Genomic DNA, 24515 nt, shown 5'->3' on the forward strand with positions numbered 1-24515 from the left:
CTAAAATACAGCAGTAAAATAGGAATGGCGTTCATGGCAATGACAATCCTCCACATGTTTTTCTCAAAAGCAAGTCCCGTTCTGTTTAACGAGAATTGCTAGCCTGAAACCAAAATAAATTGTGTGTGTAACAAACTTTGCTAAACTCACTTGCTCAGCCACATAGTATAAAATATTTAAAATTATTTGAATTGTTAAAAAATTTAATACTGTTGGTTAGGTGATAATTTATTAATTACCGGTACCTTATTACCAAGAGGTGAAGCCATGTTAGCCTGTTGCAGCCAAAAAATAAATTGCATTTATGGCCATAAGATTTAATTCAATATTGTCAATCACACTACACTGTCTTGTAAGTCCGCTCACCTTTTCCTGGCAGGCAGAGTTGCGGCTGGGCAGCCGGGTCTCAACAGTTTACCAGCCAAAGGGGCGGAGCCTCTCCCCTGCGTCACGCCAGCTGCATCGTCATCCATCGTCGCTGGGGTTCTGCCCTCTGTAGGACAGTCCCAGCCAATCAGCGGTCAGGGTGGGTGTGGCCACGGGCAATTTAACCATGGCACGGCCGGCCGGTACCCACTCTCTCACTCCATTGCCAGATCACCCAACCCAACCACCGTCTTTCCATACTTTGCTCTGATATGGCCTTGAAATGGACACTTGTTGGTCGCCATATTGTTGGGGCCAGGTAGGAATTTTCCCACTTGGCAAATTGGCACCTGCCATTTGGTTTTCGCCTACCTTGTGCAATCATCATAACTTTTGTGAGGTTAGGTCTTTGTTTGGATGGAGGGGAGGTTGTAGCCTTTGCCTATCCCTCCTCGGTAAGGGTATCCTGTTAAAGCAGTGATGGCCAAACTTGGCCCTCCACCTGTTTTGGGACTACAATTCCCATCACCCCTGACCACTGGTTAGCTAGGGATGATGGAAGTTGTAGTCCCAAAACAGCTGGAGGGCCAAGTTTGGCCATCACTGTGTTAAAGGGTTCCGGGGTGTGACTCCTGTCCGAAGCCTGGACGTGGGCTATGGTCATGTCACAGCCCCTACGGGGACCTCTCGGGGTGCCCCTATTTGATGTATGTCATAGGGCAACCCCTATTGGTGGTTTACCCTTAAGGGGACTCCCTGAAGACAAACAGGAGTCAAGATACAGTGGTACCTTGGGTTACATGCGCTTCATGTTACATACGCTTCAGCTTACAGACTCCGCTAACCCAGAAATAGTGCTTCAGGTTAAGAACTTTGCTTCAGGATGAGAACAGAAATTGTGCTCCGGCGGCGTGGCAGCAGCGGGAGGCCCCATTAGCCTGAAGTGGTGCTTCAGGTTAAGAACAATTTCAGGTTAAGTACGGACCTCCAGAACAAATTAAGTACTTAACCTGAGGTACCACTGTGTAGCCTGGCTTCACCCCAACGCCTAAGCCAAACCGCTCACATCTGTAACCAATAAAGTTGTGGCCTATTTGAACCCATAAACCAAAATACTTTGGGTCAGTGTGTTCCATTGTTCTGCTTGACACTTTGTGGCTCGGGTGCCTTGGCATGCAATAGTTTTCCCATTTTTTATGCTTAAAATGGCAAGCAGAAACACTGATGGTTTCAGATTGAGGGAAATCTTTTCTGCCTGTGTTTCTCTGCTCAAAATCTCCCACCATTTTGCCTTCCCACTGATGAGGGAAATTGGTTCGGGACCTCTGTATCTCTTTCCCATTAGAGAGAAAAACAGCTTGAGTGGGGCAACTCTAAGCAGGGAAATAGTTGTCGATATCCCCTTCCTTTTTGAATTATGGTGCTGGAGGAGACTCTTGAGAGTCCCATGGACTGCAAGAAGAACAAACCTCTCCATTCTGAAGGAAATCAGCCCTGAGTGCTCACTGGAAGGACAGATCCTGAAGCTGAGGCTCCAATACTTTGGCCACCTCATGAGAAGAGAAGACTCCCTGGAAAAGACCCTGATGTTGGGAAAGATGGAGGGCACAAGGAGAAGGGGACGACAGAGGACGAGATGGATGGATGGTGTTCTCGAAGCTACCAGCATGAGTTGGACCAAACTGCAGGAGGCAGTGGAGGACAGAAGTGCCTGGCGTGCTCTGGTCCATGGGGTCACGAAGGGTTGGACACGACTAAACAACTAAACAACAATCCCCTTCCTTTTTCCTTCCACTGTTTCTCTGCACCGCCTGAAATCACCCACAGCTGCTTTGCATCAAAATAAATGATCAGTCATCCATCTTATCGGAACACATAGTCCCGAGAGAGCAACTGTTCTGTCATTACAGCTGTGATAGATGACAATGAAAGTGGCGTTAGCAAAGGCAGTTCTGGAACACAAAAAACTGAGGAGGGGCAGAGACACCTCAAAACTTGATTCATAAGAATCAAGCCCAGAGTGTGGCTCACCACTCTTAATTACTGGCTGAGGCTAGCCTTCCTTCCGAGCAGCCTTGCTTCCCTGACAACTGAAGACGAATTTCAGTTGACATGGAAACGAGCTGTGGAAAATATAACAACAACTCTAGGATTCAATCCACAGATCTTACTTAGCACGGGGCGCAAACAAGCAAAAAACAACATTAAACAGTGTGTGGTAGATACAGAGAGACAGGCAGACCTAGCCAGGTCCCCAAAATTTTTAATTAGCGAAACTAGAAGATACCTGACTTCCCAAATGCCATACACAGCTAACCTCGAAATACCAAAACAATGAAGGGCTTCCACTTTGGCCCGTTGTCAGGCCCTCCCTTCAGCCATTCAGGAAGCCGATATGGGAAGATACCTTACGAGGAGAGGAAACGCCCTTGTGGCTCTGGGCACCAGGAAACAACAGAGCCTGCCCTTCTTCATTGCCAGTATTATATAGACATTTGAACTAGGTTTATCCAACCCATCTTATATATTGTATTTTCCGCTCTATAAGACGCACCAGACCATAAGACGCGCCTTGTTTTTGGAGATGGAAAACAAGAAAAAAAATTATTCTGAATCCCAGAAGCCAGAACAGCAAGAGGGATCTGGCTTCTGGGATAGCCTCTGTTGTGTATTGAGTCAAAGGATTTTATATCTGTATTATTATTGTCTGTATTTGCATTAGGGTGGGGTAGCTGCCTTTTGGTTTCGAGGGGTGCAGCTGCTGTTGGTTCATTTGAGCTGCTGTATTTGGATCCTCTGTCTTGTTGGTTTCCTCCAGGAGGCAGGGCTGTGATTGCCTGATATTGTTCCCTCCAAGATGTATCCTTTCTGGCTGGTCCCCTGTCCCTGTAGATGTGACTTTTCCCTCCTCAGTCTTCAGTCTTGTTTGCTTTAATAAAGAAGTGTTACTAGAGAACTGTCTCCAGCATATTATGTCAAGAGAGCTGAAATCACAAACCCCACGTCACAACAGCCTCTTGCTGTTCTGGCTTCTGGGATAGCCGCTGGCAGTGGGATGAAAGCTCCCCCTGCCCGGAAGAGGCTGCGCGTGGCTAAGCTGCCCTCTGTCCCTTCCCCCCGCAAAAGCCAGCCAAGAGCCACGCTCCCTTTAAAGAGCGCGCGGAGTGTGTTTGCAGCTCTTGGGGGCTTTTCCCCGAGGAGGGAGAAGGGACTGATGGGCCGCTACCCACAAAAGCCAGCCAAGAGCCGTACGCTCTTTAAAGGGAGCGCAGCTCTTGGGGGCTTTTCTGGGAGGGTGGGGAAGGGACAGAGGTGTGTGCTCTGTCCCTTCCCCCACCTCCCGCAAAAGCCAGGGATAGCCGTGCGAAGCCTCCGCAAGGCAGCGGGATGAAGGCTCCCCGCTGTCCTGAGGAGGCTTCGCGTGGCTAAGCCAGAAGCTAGAACAGCAAGAGGGATCTGGCTTATGGGATAGCCTCTTGCTGTTCTGGCTTCTGGGATAGCCGCACAGCCTGCATTTGCTCCATAAGACACACACACATTTCCCCTTACTTTTTAGGAGGGGAAAAGTGCGTCTTATAGAGCAAAAAATACGGTAAGTTTCCTGGGCGTTCAGAAAAAACACAACATCTCCCTGTTACTATAGGACGAAAGCCAGAAGTCACATATTTAGTCGTTGCCATGATTGATATTTGTTGAAGGATGGTCTATGCTACAATGCAGTCCTAAATTGAAGGCCGATATTGTTAGATCCGCACCCCATATAGCTGTTTTAATTGGTCTTTTAAAAATTTCTTATCAGTTTTTATCCATCCTTTATTTATGCTTAATTAAGTATTCTATGTATATGCTTTAAGCTACGTTTGGTTCTTGCTCCCATTTATTTAGTAATTATTTGCTTAGACTCATACTGTTATACTATTTATTTAGATGCTTTGCTTATGCTGGTCTGTGACCGTAATAAAGTAAATTCATTCATTCATTCATTCATTCACTAGATATGAAGACACGTGCAGAGACACAAGAGGGAGGAAAGGGGGTCCGTTGGAAATTACCAACCACCACTCACTGCACCGAAAGCATTAGGGAAGAAATGGCAGTCTTGCTTGTCTTTTTTAAAAAAAGTAACATTTTTTTAAATAATGTCCATTGCCTCCCCACATGTCACCCACATTGTGAAATATTTTCCCCAGCAACCTTTCATTTACATGAAGCTCATTAGATGGGGTCTCCAGGATTCATTTCCCCTCCATTGATGCCTTCTGTAGATTTCAACACCGTCGACTAAGCCCATTTTGCAGTCTCTGTAAAGAAAGTCCTCTACCTGCATGCAGTTGGGGAGCAGAAAGAAAGGCACCACGAGGACAATTCAGGCAGTCCTGGGTATGCAACTTGCAGTATTAATTCCGCTGTGTTTTACTCCTAGAAGGCAAACACTTTGGGAGAGATTGTTTCAATTTGGACAAAAGTATGGAACGATGCTTGACAGTGAGCACTGCCATTGTTAAGTACAGTGGTACCTCGGGTTACAGACGCTTCAGGTTAAAGACACTTCAGGTTACAGACTCCGCTAACCCAGAAATAGTACCTCAGGTTAAGAACTTTGCTTCAGGATGAGAACAGAAATCATGCTCCGGCGGCGCAGTGGCAGCAGGAGGCCCCATTAGCTGAAGTGGTGCTTCAGGTTAAGAACAGTTTCAGGTTAAGAACGGACCTCCGAAACGGATTAAGTACTTAACCCAGGGTACCACTGTATCGCAAAATTTCCAGGAGACCTCCCCGGAATCTGCTGCCATTACTGATTCTCCTCACTTCTCCAGCAGGGGCTGGGTGGGGGGTTAGGGGTGTAGCGTGGGGCGTGGGACTGCCAGGTCTATGACCCCAGGCACTTTATTGAATTACAGTATGTGAGTGGTTGCTTAGGCATTGGTTAGCGACTATTTGTTCCACATAGAGGTAGGAACAGAACTGACAACCGCAAGCCTGTGGAAGTCAGTAAGGGTAAACATTTCTGGGGAGAAAATTGAGCTGGGCACCAGGCTCTCTCCACTCCCCAAATGCTCCCAGAGGCTCTTGCGTGGCCCTAGCCCCTTGCCAGGGGCTTGGACAAGAGCATGGCGAGCCCCTGGATTCCTTTACTGGAATACCCTTGCAGCAGCAGGACTGGAGGGGCAGGCACAGCCAACCACATCCCCTCCACCAAACAAAATTAACCAATGTGGGTTAAACCACAGAGCCTAGGGCTTGCCGATCAGAAGGTCGGCAGTTCGAATCCCCGCAACGGGGTGAGCTCCCGTTGTTCGGTCCCAGCTCCTGCCAACCTAGCAGTTCAAAAGCACACCAGTGCAAGTAGATAAATAGGTACCGTTCCAGCGGGAAGGTAAACAGCGTTTCCGTGCACTGCTCTGGTTCGCCAGAAGCGGCTTAGTCATGCTGGCCACGTGACCCGGAAGCTGTACGCCGGCCCCCCCGGCCAATAAAGCGAGATGAGCGCCGCAATCCCAGAGTCGGTCACGACTGGACCTAATGGTCAGGGGTCCCTTTACTTTTACCTTTAACCGCAACCTTACAAGTTGTGACGATTTGTTACGCAGTAAGCAAAAACCACATGGTACCAGCCAATCAGCCAAATGGTAAAAATTCCTACCAGGCCCCTGCTCCGAAGCAGACGACCCCATGACAGGTATAGCAAGGTCCGCACAAACAAACCCTAAATATAGGGAGGGTGGGCGGGTAATCCGATGTGTGCAGTGAAAAGAGGGAGCTCAACGCTCCGCATGGGGAATAAATAGCAACCCCATCAATCAAACAATTTTGCAACATTAAATTCTCCCCAGCAACAATTGGAGGTGCCCTATTAAAATTGTGGCCATCCATACTAACCCGCCCAGCAACAGGGGGTGTCATGGTTGCCCCCACCACAACATGTGCTTTCCCTGAAGGAGAACCCGCTTTGCTTCCTTCTCACACCACCTGCCCCGAGCTGCTCTGCAAGGCTGGGATCATTGCAGCCTCACAAAGCGGCGTCACATGAAGACACGCTCCACCGCTGGGTAGGGGAATTCACCCCACTGAATTCCACTGCCTCAATCCACCTCGGGGCGGGCTGGTCGTGTTTGTGAGTAGACTGAAATCTTGTTACATACTCAGCATTTTCGATCATGAGTAATAAGCTGGAGTGTTTTGACTTGCATACAGGAAGCAGCACAGTTCATATAAACAAAACTGAATCTTTGATTTCCATCTAGGGAGGCTCTGCCCCGCCCCCCGGCCCCCAATCATAGCTGTCAACGTTTCCCTTTTTTTAAGGGAAATTCCCTTATTCTGAATAGGATTCCTCACAAGAAAAGGGAAAAGTTGACAGCTATGCCCCCATTTGCTCTGCTCACCAACCTGCCTACTCTCATTGATAATTCTCTCGTTGCCACCTTAGTTGCTTTAAAGCACCTTGAAAACTCACAGTGAGACAGATTAGCATGCACTTAACTTCAGCAAATAAAGGGACATGGGTGGCGCTGTGGGTTAAACCACACAGTCTAGGACTTGCCGATCAGAAAGTCAGCAGTTCGAATCCCCGCAATGGGGTGAGCTCCCGTTGCTCGGTCCCTGCTCCTGCCAACCTAGCAGTTCAAAAGCACGTCAAAGTGCAAGTAGATAAATAGGTACCACTCCGGCGGGAAGGTAAATGGCGTTTCCGTGCGCTGCTCTGGTTTGCCAGAAGCGGCTTAGTCATGCTGGCCACATGACTTGGAAGCTGTACACTGGCTCCCTCAGCCAATAAAGCGAGAGGAGCGCCACAACCCCAGAGTCGGTCACGACTGGACCTAATGGTCAGGGGTCCCTTTACCTTTACTAACTTCACCAAAACCAACAAAACGTCAAAGCAGAGGTGGCCTGTCCATGGCCCTGATGTCAAAATTGGGGTTTAGCTTTCGCTGCCCAACTCCCCATGGGACTCTGAGTCCCCCTAAGTCCATGATCAGTCAGAGAAGAATGGATGGAGGCAAAATAAATAGCAAAAACAGGCAGACCTCAGTGTAACACTCAAAACAGAAGTGTAGCACTCAAACTGGAAGCGTAACACTCGAAACGGAGCACGTTCGGCTTCAAAAAAAAGTTTGCAAACCGGAACACTTACTTCTGGGTTTGCAGTATTTGGGTTCCAAGTTGTTTGAGAGTTAAGGTACCACTGTATATCCATTCCATACTATAATAGGATTACTCACTTGCTGCCTCTCCTCTGTTTTCTGTGCATCTTCAGAGATCTGTTGTGGTGAGATCTTAGGAGATTCAGAGACAACGTGACTCTAAAAAGGAAGCCCCAAAAGGAAGTTAGTTCCCAGCAAAGATTAGGAGGGTAGAAGATACAGAAAAAGTCTCTATATCAGTGATTCCCAAACTATGATGCTGAGGCATCTTTTGAAAAAATAGCAAGAAAAGGAAGGCTATTTTGGCATCCACAAGTACTGGGCAAGAGGTGCAGTGATAGCACAGTAATATACTGTATTTTTCGCCCTATAGGACGCACTTTTTCCCCTCCAAAAATGAAGGGGAAATCTGGGTGCGTCCTATGGGGCGAATGCAGGCTTTTGCTGAAGCCTGGAGAGCGAGAGGGGTCGGTGCGCACCGACCCCTCTCGCTCTCCAGGCTTCAGGAAGCTCTACGCAACCCTCGGGAGACCGGCTCCGAGGGTTGCGCAGAGCTGCCTGCAGTCCCCGGCTCAGCGCAGCTCTGCGCGGCCATCGGGAGCGGGGCGCTAAGTCCCGCCCCGCTCCGGATGGCGGTGCAGAGCTGCCTGCCGTCCGGGGATCAGCGCAGCTCTGCGCGGCCACCGGGAGCCGGAGGCGAAGCCCGCCCCGCTCGGGATGGCGGCACAGAGCTGCCTGCCGTGCCGGGACTGCAGGCAGATCTGCGCCGCCATCCTGAGCGGGGCGCTAAGTCCCGCCCCACTCGGGATGGCGGCGCAGAGCTGCCTGCAGTCCCGGGATCAGCGCACTTCTCCCCATCGCCAGCCCCACAAGCTCGGGGGACAGCGGGGAGGCAGAGCGTGCCTTCCCACTGTTCCCCGACCTGGTTCTTCCAGCCCCGCACCTGGGGGGGAAATAATTTTTTTTTCTTTATTTCCCCCCCAAAAAACTAGGTGCGTCCTATGGGCCGGAGTGTCCTATAGGGCGCAAAATACGGTAGCCTAAAGGGGGTAAAAGACTGAACTATAAATCAGGAAGTTCCTGGTAGAAATCTCACCACTAACAGGAATTCAATAGGTGGCCTTAATCACTGAATTATTATTTCTTATTCTCAGTTCATCTCACATTGGAAATAATAATACTGAGCTGCCTTGCAGGATTGATGCAAGGACTGCAAGGTAGTGGGTGCGAAACACTGTGAACGTCCTAAAAGTTCAAAGGCTAAGTATTACGATTATTTATTACTATAATACTTTATGGTGAAACCAGGTGCAGTTTGCATGTTGAGCTCAGGCTCTTGGTGACAATAAAATATAAGTGCAGACAGAGACGTGGGTTGCATTCAAGTTGTTTGCTAATGCTGACATTAGTGCTTTAAATTATTAAACTGTGCAGCAAGTTTTTTTTAAAGCTCTGTGGCTATATAAGCTTCATATTCAAAGAAACATTGGAAATATCTGAAGTGCAATATAGCAAAATGCAAAGCTCATACTTGAAAAGTATAGTAGGAGATATTATCTCTGTTGTTTGATCTACGCTTGTGGGTAGATTGAAGTTAAAGTCCTACTTTGAATCGTAATTCCAACAAAGAAGGAAGTTGCTCGGCTTGAGCTTCTTGTTTTGCATACAGGAAGCAGCACAGTTCATCTAAACACAAGCTCGGTAATTGATTTGTAAATCAAGCATATATATCTTTCTAACTCTGCAAACCTTGCATCAGATGGATAGTCAACATTCCCATCACAAAAGTGTCACCATTTTCTATTGCACTTTAGGCACTGCTTTATCTTTCTTGCAAATCTCCCTATAATTTATTGTCACATCCAGTGAATACGGTATATGCCAAGCTGATATTACCTCCGCAAAGAGATGGATATAACTCAGAATGCACCTTTCCTGTGGTAGATTCATCTGAGATCAGGTACTGCTTAGAAGTTATTTTCTGCAAATACTACTACAAAAGTGACTGCCAATCTGATTTTTTTGTGGTTTACATCTGTAGATCATGGGATAAGTAAAGCTGGCATAACTTGGAATAAAATAGAGCCCCTCAATGAACTCTCTTGACCCTGGTGCTTACCCGGATCTTAAATATATTCTGGAAGACACGAATTAAAAACTCAATGCTTAAAGATCAGAACAGTAATCCAATGTTATATGCAAACTTTAATTACCACATCCTGTAGAGCAGGCATAGGCAAATTCGGCCCTCCAGATGTTTTGGGACTACAGCTCCCATCATCCCTGACCACTGGTCCTGTTAGCTAGGGATGATGGGAGTTGTAGTTCCAAAATATCTGGAGGGCCGAGTTTGCCTATGCCTGCTGTAGAGGGTCTGCATAGACAATAAAATCTTCCTCTGAAGGTAAACTCAGAACTTAGGAACCTGAGTCATGTCTCACTAGGGTCACATTGATTCAACGACAAACTGGGTAAGGTCAATAAAATAGCAAACAGATAAGAACTTGTAGAAAATAAACAATGAAATAAAGGTGTTACAGTATCCCACTTATTCATTCAAAAAGAACCTCTCCCCTTTCCCCAGGGGAAAGGGGATTCGTAATATTGATTCATAATAGTTATTAAACTATTAAACTCTGTAGCTCTCAAAGCTCCAACAATGGATCCCTTTTCACTCCAATACTACTACTACTACTACTACTACTACTACTACTACTACTAAATTATAGCCCGCCCATCTGACTGGGTTTTCCCAGCCACTCTGGGAGGCTTCCAACCAAATATTAAAAATACAATAAAACTTCAGACATTAAAAACTCCCCTAAACAGGGCTGCCTTCAGATGTCTTCTAAAAGTCAGATTGTTGTTTATTTCCTTGACACTCACAAGGAAGCAGTGTCACTGTTTGCTTCAGGACAGGTATTGTTGTTGTTTAGTCGTTTAGTCGTGTCCGACTCTTCGTGACCCCATGGACCAGAGCATGCCAGACACTCCTGTCTTCTACTGCCTCCCACAGTTTGGTCAAACTCATGCTGGTAGCTTCGAGAACTATATCCAACCATCTCGTCCTCTGTCGTCCCCTTCTCTTTCCCAACATCAGGGTCTTTTCCAGGGAGTCTTCTCTTCTCATGAGGTGGCCAAAGTACTGGAGCCTCAGCTTCAGGATCTGTCCTTCCAGTGAGCACTCAGGGCTGATTTTCTTCAGAAATCATGGGAATCCATGGGACTCTCAAAAGTCTCCTCCAGCACCATAATTCAAAAGCATCAATTCTTCGGCGATCAGCCTTCTTTATGGTCCAGCTCTCACTTCCACACATCACTACTGGGAAAACCATAGCTTTAACTATACGGACCTTTGTTGGCAAGGTGATGTCTCTGCTTTTTAAGATGCTGTTTAGGTTTGCCATTGCTTTTCTCCCAAGAAGCAGGCCCTTTTAATTTCGTGACTGCTGTCACCATCTGCAGTGATCATGGAGCCCAAGAAAGTAAAATCTCTCACTGCCTCCATTTCTTCCCCTGCTATTTGCCAGGAGGTGATGGGACCAGTGGCCATGATCTTCATTTTTTTGATTTTGAGCTTCCCAGTGCTATTTTTGTCTAGAAAAACTACTGCCAGAAGTCACCATGAACACCTCCCTTGTTCCCTTCTAATGGCAATGGCGTCCACCTGAGAGGTGCTGGAACTGAATTTGGGTGAATTCTGACTGAAAAAAGGCCCTGTGTATACCACTTTCCCCCTCCCTCTCTCACTTGTCTTTCAGTGAGGGTCTGTGGCAAACTGTCATGCTCAATTGTCTTTTTGGGGCTAGACAGGGATCCTTTTTACTCTTTTGATCAAGGTGTGTATATTGTGTAATTTGCTGCCTGATTGGATTGTAACTTGACTGACTGAAAGCAGCATTGCTATGCTCTGCCGCCTTCATTTCTTGCAATAAACCAACCTTTCTTTATTCCTCTGCTGTGCATACTTCTTGTAGGCTGAGGGTAAACCATAGCTGTCAACTTTTCCCTTTTCTTGCAAAGAATCCTATTTGGAATAAGGGAATTTCCCTTACAAAAAGGGAAATGTTGACAGCTATGGGGTAAATGCATACTCATAACAGACACATCTTTGAATGCAGCCAATGCTTTAGTTTAGGGTTGGCATTGGGGGAAACAGGGTACTTCTGCCATTAACAGCTGTATCCCCGCCATCAGGACTGGCAAGACACAGCCAGCTTCCCATGTTAACTTTCCCGGAAGTTGTCTCCAGGTGTGGGAAGGAGATGCAGCAATGTGAGCACTCTCTCCAATGTTGTGTTATGCTATGCCGCCAGGACAGCCATTTTGTGACAGGTGCCCACAACGCTCTCTCAAAATCTGAAGTGTGTTGGTTTCTGTTTGTGCCCCTGTGCAGCGCTCGGAGTCACAAGACTCTGTTTTGCATTCCAGAGATTCCAGGCTGTTGGAAGTCTCACGGAAGACAGGAGACGGGCGTGATGTTTTACTGGTTTCCTGTTCCTTTGTTTTCAGTTGCTCTCTGCTTTCACAGAGAGAGCACGTATATTTCTTTTCTGTCTGCGTAGTTAGAAATAAAACGTAGCAATGTAGCTCATACATTTCTCGTCCTTCCCTGATGCTGGCTACTCTGCGTAATGAGGGAACGCGCCTGGAGCCTTATCAGAGGCTCAGGTCTTTAATCATCATCGGAGGCAATTCCGAAGGACTCGACCGGAGGATGAGCTTTTCCAGCTCGGTCATAGCGGAGATTCCGACAAAGTGTGCCCACTGGTCCAAAACGGTTGGTGAAGCTTGCTATGCACCGAGGATTTCTGTCCCTCCACAGTTCACCTCCTTTTTCTTCAAATGTTCTGCGACAGCACCTGAACAACCATACCGCGCTTTGAACTGCAACTCCCATCGGACCCAGCCAGCACTGTCAATGGTCAGGAGGAATGGGCGCCTGTGAAGGGCCACAATCTCCCCACCCCTGCTCTGTGGTGAATTCCTTATCTGTCTGGCCGAAAAAGAGTCTCACTACTTTCCTCAGCTTCCTACGTAAAGAGATGGTGGAAACCTGGCAATGGGTCCCAGGATGTAAACTCACCTTACCTGTGCTCTGGCTTCCCTCTGGAGAATTTGTGGCTTTCCTGTTAAGAGAAAAATTGTGGGGGGGGGGTGATGGGTGTAGGTTGCAAACTTCTTGTTCTTTTGGATAGCTTCCCCCCGTCATTATCATTTATTGAGCCTTTCCATTTGAAATCTGTATACAGAGGAAGCTCTCCGGCTCACGCCAGTGGATTGGCTGGCAGGCGAATGACATGGCTGGGACCTCTAGGGGACGCAGGACTTCGTCCCCTGCCCCTGGAGGGGAGTGGGTGGCCACGTGGTCCACTGCAACTCCTCCCCACTGGGAAGTGGAGTGGATTTGCTGTGATGTGCTCCTTACCAGAGCTATGACAAGTGCTCCTGACTGCTGGATAGATCACTGATTAATATGCTCCATGATGGCTATCAAGATTAAACCTCAACAGAGGCTTCAAGGTATGAAACCAAGGCACAAAATGAACACTCAAGCCCTTCAAGATCCTATTAAGCGGAATTGCTTCCAAACAACTCTCCCCCCCCCCAAATAATTTTTATTAAGTTTCGTATTACCAAATTAAACATCAAACCAAGTAATACAAATTATAACAATACATATCATATAATCCAATTGTTTGCCAAATTATAAATTCTTTTTGTGGGGGTACCCATGCTTCTCGATCGGCAGGAGTCCAATCCGCTTCCAAACAACTCTTAAGGACCATCTGCTTCCGGAATTTCCTGATAACGTCAGAGAACACTGGACCAAGCTAAAAACATCCATTATTGCAGCCTGTGAACAAACTATTGGATACCGAACCAAGAAACACCAGGACTGGTTTGATGAGAATGACAGTGAGATTGGATGCATTATTGACAAGAAAGGAAGGCCTTTCAGATCTGGCAAAACTGTGCCACTAAGAAAAAAACCTATGCCAACGCTAAGGCTGAGGTTCAAAGAAGAACCAGAGAACTAAAGAACACCTGGTGGATAGAAAAAAGCTCAAGAGATCCAGCACTTAGCCACTGGCCACTGACACTATCCAAGAGTTTATGTCATAGTATTTATATAGTATAAGGATAAGTACCTCTGGTGGTGGCATGGACTTTGGAAATCTTTGAGCTACTGCTTTAAGTCCACAGCACAGATATAACAAAAACTATTCTGTATAAAACTGTGCCCCTCAAAGGTCAGTACTGCACCCCTCTGAGGTCTGCATCCAAGGTCTAGTAGACCTCATGATAGCACCAGTCCTGGTTTTACTTAGTCAGGACTGTGCTTCTGCGAACCCTGAACTGCTGCAACGCCTGCCATTCTTCTTCCCGCATTAACCTCCTGCAGTTCCCCTTCCCACCCGATGCAACCACTAAGCTCACTCCTGACCTTGCCAACACTACTTCTTTCTGTTCTCCAGTCCTGCTCTGCCCTGTTTTCACTTCCGCATCCAGGCCTCCCCACTCCTTTTGTGCCACCCTCGCTCCCTCAAACCACTCTCCTGATAACTTCTTGCATCTTCTTCTACACATTGCAAATAGTAAGCACCCTTTCCAGTTTCTGTGCAACTCTGAAGATGCCATTCCCTCTTCTTCAGATCCTTTCATGCCCTTGCTTTCATCTCTGCCCACATTCCCATGCTTCCTACTCCCTCCTTTTCTGCAACCCGCTTTGCTCCTGCATTTTCACCTTCACTCTATCCTCCTCCAAACCTTGCTCAACCCTCCATTGCACACAGACCACCCCTGCATTTTCACGCCACCTCCTGTCCTATACTGCAGCCCCCACCCCTTTGCTTACCTTCTTCTCTGGTGATCACTCATAGACAAGTAAGAGTGTCTTTCAAGAACACGGTTTTAACAGTGAGTCCATAAGTGACTGTGAAGACCAGTTCTGGATCCACACGTCCTTCCACAGTTTGCCAAATGCTGTTCTCCAATTGGCTTGCTCGCAGGCCAGTGTTTCCCAGTTGTCAGGGTTTATACTACATTTTTTTTTAAGATTTGCATTGAAAAAGCCTTTAAACCTCTTTTGTTGACCACCAGCATTACACTTTCCATTTTTAAGTTCAGAATAGAGTAGTTGCTTTGGAAGGCAATAATTGGGCATCTGAACAACATGGCCAGTCCAACAAAGTTGATGTTGAAGAATCACTGCTTCGACACTGGTGATCTTTGCTTCTTCCAGTACACTGGCATTAGTTTGCCTGTCTTCCCAAGTGATGTGTAAATTTTTTTGGAGAAACTGTTGATGGAATCTTTCAAGGAGTTGGAGATGGTGTTTATAAGTGATCCATGTTTCACAAGCATACAGTAAGGTTGGTAGTACAATAGCTTTGTAAACAAGCATTTTGGTTTCCCTGTGAATGTTCTGATCTTCAAACACTCTGCACTTCAGTCCAGAAAAAGCTGCACTCACAGAGCTCAGATGATGCTGAATTTCGGCATCAATGTTGTTGTTTTTAAAAATAATATTTATTACTTTTCCAACAATTTAAACACTACCAAAAAAAATTGACAATACAATAACAATACAATACAAAAACACTACATAACTAACACTGACACATAACACTAACACATTAGACTAACAAAACAAAACAAAAACAGTTTAAAACACATCAAACAGTTTCAATATCTTATCTTTCATTCACTTATTTCAACGACCTCCTCACGTCTCCCTTTTTGTATTCCACTTCTGTTAATTTGTTTCAGCAATTCCTTTCCATCTTCCTCTGTTTTCTATCCTATAATTATCTTAACACATTCTAACCTTATTTTTTCCTTTAATACCCTATTAATCTATTTATACTTAATTCCTTATAACATTTCTACTAAAGCCATATAACTTCATTCCAACATTTTCCTAACATTCATTAATTTTACAGTATTTCTGTCAATAGTCTTTAAACTTTTTCCGGTTTTCTTCCACCGACTCTTCTCCCTGGTCTCAGATTTTGCCAGTCATTTCCGCCAGTTCCATATAGCCCATCAACTTCATCTGCCATTCTTCCCGGGTGGGTAAATCTTGTGTCTTCCCATACTTCGCGATGAGTATTCTTGCTGCTGTTGTTGCATACATAAATGAAAACAAACAAAAAAGGTTCTATCCTTCTTTGACACCAGTTGGCCGACCATGCCCAGGAGAAAGGCCTCTGGTTTCTTCAGGAAGGTATATTTAAATACCTTTTTCATTTCGTTATATATCATCTCCCAGAAGATCTTAATCCTTGGGCATGTCCACCAAAGGTGAAAGAATCTATTCTTCTCTTTTCTCCCTCCTCTTCCAAGTCTGAAGGCCCTCACAATTCTAAACTCTTCTTGACCCAAATCCAAAAGTCAGCAAATTCCTGTGTGCGAAAGTCTGTCAAGCTTTTCTCCAATTCAGGTAGGGCTCTAATCCTCAGATTCATCTGTTTTTCTCTAGGTTCAATCATAGCAAGCGTCAACTTATGTTCATCAAGTTGCCTCTGTAGGGCTGGACATTCAGCAGCAGCTGCTTTCTCCCTGGCTTCCTCCGCAGTCTGCCGTGTCAAAGTAGATTCCTGTATCAATTTCTGGATGGTTTCTGTATTGGTGTTCACCTTTTGTCTCAGATTATTCATACTTTCTGTATTTAAGTCGATTTTAATATTTTAATAGTTGTAACATCCACTTTCTTGTTAAGCTGTTCCAGTGAGTCATTTATCTTATTTAATGCAACCGCTAAGGCCTCTTCTGTCGACATTCCTCTTGGTTTTGAGTGTACTGGTGCAGAAGCAGCAGCAGAAGAAGCAGGGAGGCCTGTTGTTGAGCCTCTCCTGGGTTGCTGCCAAGTCCTCCCAGACCTTAATGTTTTTTCAGCAGTTGACTGGTCTGTTTTTTCCTTTCCATTTGCCATAACACTTAAAGGATTCAAGGTCAGTCCCAGAGTCTCACAGTTTTTTATCTTACAGCTGGAAATTCCCCTAGCCCAGCTCTTATAAAGCAACCAGTTTCAAAGACTTCCACTAGGGGGAAACAGTTTCTATTTATATTAGTCAATAATGTCCTCTTTTAAACACAGTTTAAACAATCGAAAGTTAGTTTCAGTTTTCAGTTACTTTTACTCCTTTATAACAGCAGCCGGAGACAGTGGAAACAATGTATTTCTCTTATTTAACTAGCTGTCAATGAACATTTTAAACGCTGTCAATGAACATTCCAAAAAACATCAGTCCTGCTGGCAGCCCGTTTCCAGGGTCAGAGCAGCGGTATTTTAGCTCTCTTCACTCTCTCCTGCAGGCGTACTCAGTCCACAACTTCTCCCCCTCTTCTCCTGCCTCCAAGGGGGAGTTTAATGTTCTTTACCGATGGAAATTTAATCTTTTACAAAAGGCTTTCCAAGACTTCAGCTTGCAGCCTTCTTGCTTCAGTCTATTTACAAAAGGGGAAGGCGGACTTCCTGTGTTGAACCTCCCCGTTTCGATACCAAATTAAACGTTTAAAAATCCAATTCTCCCACATCAGCTCTACTCACGGGTAATTACTTTAAAGTCAAATTGTCCACAGGAAAAAGTCAGCGCTCTCCGGCAACAGCTATGCGGCTTTGCTCCGTGGAAGAAGCAGACGATTCGAAGCACCGCGCCGCTCACCCCACATCGCTCGAAACCGGGTTTCCCCGCGAGTAGGGGAGGCGCAAAGGGTGCCCGCCGAATCCCACGCTCACAGGCTTCTCCCGCCTGTGATTTTTTGCGGGTCTCCGCCTTCGCCGTGGCGGCCAGACCCAGATTCCCACGGGGCAAATTTCTCCCGATCAGAGGAATTCCGCCATTACCGGAGGCGCCAACCCGGAAGTCCCCGTATATTTCGGCATCAATGTTGGCCCTTGTGTAAAGATAGCTGTCCAGGTAGGAGACGTCATGTGCATTTTCCAACGTTACACTGTTGAGTTGGATTTGTGGTACTGCAGAGGGGTTATTTTGTACTTGTTGGTGCAGCACTTTGGGTTTTTTTGGATGTTGGGTGATAGGTCAAGCTTTTCATAAGTTTCTGCGAAGATATTTAGGATGGTTTGGAGGTCATCCTCTGAGTGTGCGCACACTACGCTGTCATCAGCATACTGATGATCTATGACAGAATTACGGTAACCTTACTCTTTGCTTTCAGCCTGCTCAGATTAAAGAGTTTTCCATCTGTTCGATACGTCATTTCTACTCTAGTGGGAGTTTCCCTTCAACAAAGTGTAGGATCATGGCAATGAAAATAATGAATAGAGTTGGGGTGATAACACTGCTTGTTTAACACCTGATCCCCATGTGAATAGTTCATTTTGAGAGCCATTGTTATCTGCGATGGTTGCTGTCATATTATCATGGAGGATCCAAATGACGCTCACAAATTTATCTGGGCAGCCAATTTTCAGAAGGACAGTCCACAGGGCATTATGATTTACAGTGACAAAGCCTTATTGAATGCCATATACAGGGGTTGGTATTGCTCTCTACATTTTTCATGAAGCTGTTGAGCGGTGAAAATCATGTCCACTGTCCCCCAGAAGGTCTAAAACCATTTTGGAATTCAGGAAGGGTCGCCTCAGATATTGTTAAGAGATGGTTTGCTAAGATTCTTACAAGAATTTTGCTGGTCGCAGCTAATAGAGAGATGCCTTGATAGTTTACGCAATCCATTCTGTCAACTTTTAAAAACTGAAGTTAGCGGGGGTTGGGGGGTATGTATGCAAGTAGGTAGCCATGCCTAATGCACAAACTAGCCTGGCACCAGCCCTGGTGGAACCATACAGTACATCCTAAAGACACCACAATCTCCAGTGACCTTCTTTGCAAGGAAACCAAACCCCTGGGGTGAGGGCAACAATATATCCGGCTGGCTGTATCGTGCTTCAACCAAGGAAGATCAAAGTGATCCTTTGTGAATTAACATGGGGTCCCACTCTGGCTACAGGTGGGTTTGAATCAGGCGAGTAACTAGGGCTGAATTTAGGCTTGATGAGGCCCTAAGCTACTGAAGGTAATGAGGCCCTTTATATGTCCAGCTGTCCTTTGTCAACAACAAATTGTTGACGTTTTTTGTGTTGAATATATGCTACATGGTAATTTATGGACCTAATAGGTATCTAAAGCCATTTGCACATAACAAATAGAAGCCTACACAACACAAAACACTGTTGCTGTATGTAAGTTTTATTTTATTTGTTTTTTATCTTATATTTTGGAAATGTACAGTCATATCTCATGTTACATCTGCTTCATGTTACGTTTTTTCAGGTTGCGTCCTGCGGCGACCCAGAAGTACCAGAAAGGGTTACTTCCAGGTTTCGCCGCTCATGCATGTGCAGTAGCGCTAAATCGCGCTTCGCGCTTGCGCACAAGAGCCAAATCGTGCCATGCCCATGCGCAGATATGGCACTTCAGGTTGCGGGCTTTTCACGTTGCAAACAGGACTTCGGAACAGATCCCTTTCGCAACTGGAGGTACCACTGTACATCCATTTTTCTTCACCTTTAATTTTTTGTGGGGCCCCCAAGAGAGTGGGGCCCTAAACTATAGCTTGTTTAGCTTATATGTAAATCTGGCACTGAGAGCGACCAACATTTAACAAACAATGGGGCGAGGAGGGGGCGGAGATAACAAACCAGGAAGGAGAGAAACAAAATGCAAAAAAATCGTAGCATCGTAATCGTTGGAGGAGCCCTCAGGGTTCTCTACTCCAACCCCGACAACTAAACTAAACTAATAGGTAAAGGTAAAGGGACCCCTGACCATTAGGTCCAGTCGTGACGGACTCTGGGGTTGCGGTGCTCATCTCGTTTTATTGGCCAAGGGAGCCAGCATACAGCTTCCGGGTCATGTGGCCAGCATGACTAAGCCGCTTCTGGCGAAACCAGAGCAGCGCACGGAAAAGCCGCTTACCTTCCCGCCGGAGTGGTACCTATTTATCTACTTGCACTTTGACGTGCTTTCGAACTGCTAGGTTAGCAGGAGCAGGGACTGGGCAACGGGAGCTCACCCCGTCGCAGGGATTCGAACCGCCGACCTTCCGATCGGCAAGTCCAAGCAGCATAGTGGTTTTAATCACAGCGCCACCCGCGTCCCCCTACTAAACTAATAGAGTACCAAAAAAAAAACTAAACTAAACTAAAAAAAAAAAGAGTACCCAAAAAAGCTCTTTCACTCTTAATAGCTGAGGGAATTCCAACAGGAACAGGTTTTCTCCTCGTCGCTGCTGACAAGCTGTGCCGGCCCCTTTTCAGGGATGTCCCGTCGACAGCGCGGGGCGGAGCGGGCAGGCGGCTATACTTAAACAGAGCCGGGCCGGCAGGCGAGGGAATTGGGCAGCGGTCGGCGCGATGGATGTCCCCGGGGAGAGCGAGAGCTGTCGGCGCGGCGTGTGGCGCGCTTCGCTCGCCGTGCGGTGCGCTCTGCTGCTGGCCGTGTGCGCCCTGGTTGCCTCGCTGGCGGCGCTCGCCACGGTCCTGGCGCGTCGGGCGCAGGAGCCGCCGCGGGCGCTGCAGGCCCCGATGCCGCCGACGCCAGTGCCTTCTGGCTCTGAGAAATCGCAACATGGGAAGGTACCCTTAAGCTCATCTCTTCCAACCCCGCGCGAGGCGGCCAACGCTAAAACAAGCCTTTCCCCATTTCTGCTGCTCCGTCGCATCTAACGCCAGACTTCTCTTTTCTTTTTCAGAATTGTACTCGCCTCGTCTTTAAGATCAGCGAAGGTACAAGTAAGTATCCCTTCCCGGAACACGAGTGCTCACTTGGAGTCCAGAAAGAAGGCCTTGTGGGATCGGGGTCACACACTAGGACTGTAGAGAAGGTGGTTCAAAATGCAGGGGCCAGGGATCCCTTTGGAGCGCATAGAATAACCCCTGTTTTAGAACAGCTACACTGGTTGCCAGTTTTGTTTCCAGGCCTGATTTAATGTGTTCACAGGAGTGTTTGAAGCCCTTGATTATTTGGGGCTCCAAACATCTGAAAGACTGCCTTCATTCCTACCAACCTTCTTAGCTACAAAGATCTGCAAAGGAGGCTCTGCAGTTCTCAGAAGTACAGAGAACGGCAGCCTGGGAGAGAGTTTTCTCTGTGGCAGCCCCTAAATGGTGCGCCTAGCACCTTCATCCAGGGCCAGATTTCGGTTTGATGAGGTCCTAAGCTACTGAAGATAATGGGGCCCTTTATATGTCCAGCTGTCCTTTGTCAACAACAAATTGTTGCTGTTTTTGTGTTGAATATATGCTATATGGTCATTTATGGACCTAATTATCTAAAGTCATTTGCACATAACAAATCAGAGCCTACACAACACAAAACACTGTTGGTGTATGTAGGTTTTATTTTATTTGTTGTTTATCTTATATTTTGGAAGTGTGGATCCAATTTTTTCCCCTTTAAATTTTTTTGGGCCCCCAAAAGAGTAGGGCCCTAAGCTATAGCTTGGTTAGCTTATACGTAAATCCGGCACTGCCTTCATCGTACAGCGTTGAATGTGTACATTGTACAGCTCCATAAGGTATTTTGTGTTGAGGGAATTGCCTCTTCTGCTGAATTTATACTATTCTGGTTACTGCATTCATGTAACTTGCCCAGGAAGCTTTGTACAGGTGAAAGGTTGATAAAGAATCTTATAAATACAAGAAATAAGTCTTCTATGAGACTCCAAGGAAACTGGTGGGTGGGTCTCTTGAGTTCCTGCTGGGATGATGCAAAGGAACTGGTTGCTGTGGTGTGACAGATGTTCCCACTTGATTCCTCTCTTTTTACAGCACGCTTAAGGAACAGGCAACTGAACTGGTGGGATTGTAAAGTTGACGGAACAATATGTAGCTCAATATTTGAATACAATTCTTCAAGACTGGGAATTAAGTATGATGGCTTGTACAGCATCTATGCCCAGATGAATATTTCACACCAGTTATCTAATGTTAAAGAGAAGGTGAATATCAGCCTCATCATCCATGGCCATCGTGACGGACACTCTTTCCGTATTCTGACCCTCCCGTTGAGTTACCCTGCTACAGCACATACAAAGGAAACTGCAGTCACAGTTTTCATGGATGTCTCATCTTATCAACTGAAAGAGAATGATAAACTTTCCGTGGAATTAATGGCAAGTAACATATACAAGAGCTGGACCCTTAGTCCCAAGGGTAACTTTTTTGGTATCTCCCAGGTTCCTGCAGAGCCTATTTCAGAAGAAACTGGAATCAAATGCCGTTCTTCGGTGTGTGGAATGGAGAAGGGTGCTCAAGAACTTTCAGACAACGCTTGAGACAATTCCTCTGGATCAAAAATGACAGCTGTAACTGTGTGCAGGCTCATGCAGATTACAGGGTCTGGAGAGAACCAGGACCAGAACTTCAGTGGGAAACTTGACATTCAAGACTGTTCCAAGTGCTGCTGTGAAATGCATGGATCTGTGTGGTAACTGGGACAATGTGTGGATAATTGGCACATGTCGTGCCTGTGTTTCACTGTGGGGCAATCACTATGTGTGATTGGGAAGAAAAGGGGGCAAGCTTTGCTGCTAGCACTGGTTTTGGGAATCCGCTCCTGAGAATGAGGTTGGGCTTGCTGACCCTTGAAGATCCTTTCATTCTTATTAGATTTATATCTTAATCTACTGTACGAAGTAGCTAAAATCATGTTGAATATGTGACAGATTTCAGTCAGGCAGCAATTCCGGAATAATATTATGCAACTCATGAGATCTACACCAGCAGATGTGTGCCTGTCTTTACCCCATCCTGATATTGCTTTCCAGAGTGACATGTCTTTAGCTGTGATTCCTTCATGGGGTGGGACTAGATGACCTTTGGAGGTCCCTTTCAGCTCTACAGTTCTGTGATTCTTCTCATTTGGAGGTTGCAGCGGTCCTGGTTGCCTCTGGTGCTGGTCACTCAGTTTGTTGCATGCTGGCTTCCAGGAGATCCCAAACAAACCATTCCCTTTCCTTCTGCCTCAGACGGTATGGGTGGATCTCTGACAAGTTGCTCCTGAAAACACTATCAAAACCTTTATACATCCGTTTGTTTGTTTGTTTGGTTGGTTGGTTGGTTGTTTGTTTGCTTGGGTGGCTGGCTCCACACCCTCTGCTTAGTCTCTGCCCAGCTTCCAAAGAGATGCTGAGGTTCACGGAGACCCTTGCTGCCTGCATGTTAATGACTGCGCTTTCTGTTCCCAGTCCATTTTGCCCATTCCTTCCTAGTTAGTGACTTAGATCTCTTCTTTGATGAATTTTTGCATTCACCTGTGTTCTGGACAGTGAAAGCACTGAAAACAAAAGTACTAAAGGAGCACATTAGTGATTTGCTTTCTCTTCCATCCCACAAAACACCCTGAAAATATCCAGCACTAATTAATAGCCCAGATCCAGACTAGAAAATGGGGGGTGGGAAACATACCTAATTTATATTTTATTTATGTTTCTTGATGTTGCAACAGTGTATTTTATTGACATATTTAATCTTTGTATTTTATTTTGAATTGTATTTAATATATGGCAAAGTAGTTGCATACACCAGTGTCTTAAGCCTGCACACCTGTAAGAGTGTATCTGGATATACCTCTGCAGTCTTGAAGGCTTGCTTTCCTGCCTTTCTACTTGCCCAATACTCTTCTCTCCAAAGCATCTCTGCTTATCAGTCTCCAGAGGCCACAGGCAACTAGATGTTTCAGGTAAGCAAGTACACAGAATTCCTCTCAAGCAGCTGAGTGGGCTGACAGAGGAGAGACAGATCAGGCCAGCATCATGGTCTCTGTGCTAGGCCATGGGAGGAGGGAGGAGAGTAGATTTCTTCATGGCCGGCTTGAAAATGCAGGATACATGCATTTTAGCTGGCTAGTTTAGAAAGAAAAATCACAACTATTGTATGTGTGTTTTCAAGGCTGCTGTGGATAAACACCCACATCTCAGATACATGAGTCAAATGTACTGCCAGTAGTAATTCTGAGAAAATCCTGTTATAATATTTTTTTTAGGAAACTCTGTTGAAGGGATATGATCTGTCTGTCTTGATCCTATATTAGGATCAAGGGTTGTAAAATGCACCAAGAATTTAGCATCTAGAGGGCCATAGGTTCTTCATTTCTCATTTTATCCTGTGAATTGCCCTGAGACCTGCAGATATAGGGTGGTATACAAATTAAATAAATTAATAAAATTAATAAATTCCTGCACTTAACAGTCAGAGCCTGGCTTACATGAGACTATTGAACGTTAACATTTCATTTCTGCTGAGGTATGTTTGATGTTGCTGCTGTATACAGTATTTTGTTTTGTTTTGTTTTCCTTGAGCTGGTTCAAGTGTTTTTATTTCTGGCAGGCTTTTTTTAGGGCCAATTGGGCAGCCTTTTCTTTTTAATAGGATTTTTTTTGCCTGTTTTAGTGCAATTCCTTTTTATTATTTAAAAAGAGGGCTATCTTTTTAATAGAGAAGTTAGCTGTGCATTTTGTAAATACATAAATAAATGGTGAAGTTAAGACCATTTCAAGGTGCTATTTTTAAAGCCCCTCATTTCTTTGAAACTGCATATCAAATAAACTCTGATTATTATTATTGTTATTATTACCATTCAAATGTATATTAAGGAACATAGAGAAAAAGTTTGTATTTTTAAATTTTATTTATCCCTTGGGTATTGAATAAATAAAAACTGGTTAATTTATCATTTTTGTCTTTTTCTTTACATCTTACATAGTTTTCTCAGTTTCATTGTTGTACCTATATATTTTCATTAATATGGCTAGCATTTCATTCAGTAAATGACCATTTTGTGACAATACCTTTTGGACCAGTTGGTAACATTCAAAATTCCAGGTCACAGGTTTCCTGTAAAAATTGCTAACACTAGATTTTGATCTAATGCTATTTCATAGCCACCCATTTCCCTTGGAATATCTAAAGTATTAATGCAAAATTTTCTTGTGCCTGAGCAATTCCAGAATATGGCCGCACAAGTATTCTGA

The 24515-nt window shown here is 45.5% G+C and overlaps 1 protein-coding gene and 1 long non-coding RNA gene across 2 annotated transcripts in view; one reads left to right on the forward strand and one right to left on the reverse strand.

The window, feature by feature from the left end:
* Positions 1 to 7693, reverse strand: part of LOC310697015 — a 34763-nt gene extending 27070 nt beyond the window's left edge. The window contains exon 1 of the long non-coding RNA XR_014520844.1: positions 7502 to 7693. This is a non-coding gene — a long non-coding RNA (uncharacterized lncRNA). The remainder of the gene's footprint in view (positions 1 to 7501) is intronic.
* A 12185-nt stretch (positions 7694 to 19878) lies between these two features.
* Positions 19879 to 24155, forward strand: LOC310696971 (uncharacterized protein). The gene is made up of 3 exons (XM_083483211.1): positions 19879 to 20118; positions 20235 to 20274; positions 21313 to 24155. The coding sequence occupies exons 1-3, from the start codon at positions 19897 to 19899 to the stop codon at positions 21816 to 21818; spliced, it is 768 nt and encodes a 255-aa protein (XP_083339337.1). The 5' UTR covers positions 19879 to 19896; the 3' UTR covers positions 21819 to 24155.
* Positions 24156 to 24515: the final 360 nt, after the last annotated feature.

Source organism: Podarcis liolepis (assembly GCF_965112155.1).
Source record: "Podarcis liolepis genome assembly, chromosome: 17".
NCBI lineage: Eukaryota > Metazoa > Chordata > Lepidosauria > Squamata > Lacertidae > Podarcis > Podarcis liolepis.

What these genes read in the sequence shown, in the direction of transcription:
- LOC310696971 (XM_083483211.1), top strand. Translation starts at nt 19,897, where the DNA reads ATGGATGTCCCCGGGGAGAGCGAGAGCTGTCGGCGCGGCGTGTGGCGC. An exon ending in AGAAATCGCAACATGGGAAG is followed by an intron (nt 20,119 to 20,234) that starts GTACCCTTAAGC and finishes TTTCTTTTTCAG; the next exon opens with AATTGTACTCGCCTCGTCTT. An exon ending in TAAGATCAGCGAAGGTACAA is followed by an intron (nt 20,275 to 21,312) that starts GTAAGTATCCCT and finishes CTCTTTTTACAG; the next exon opens with CACGCTTAAGGAACAGGCAA.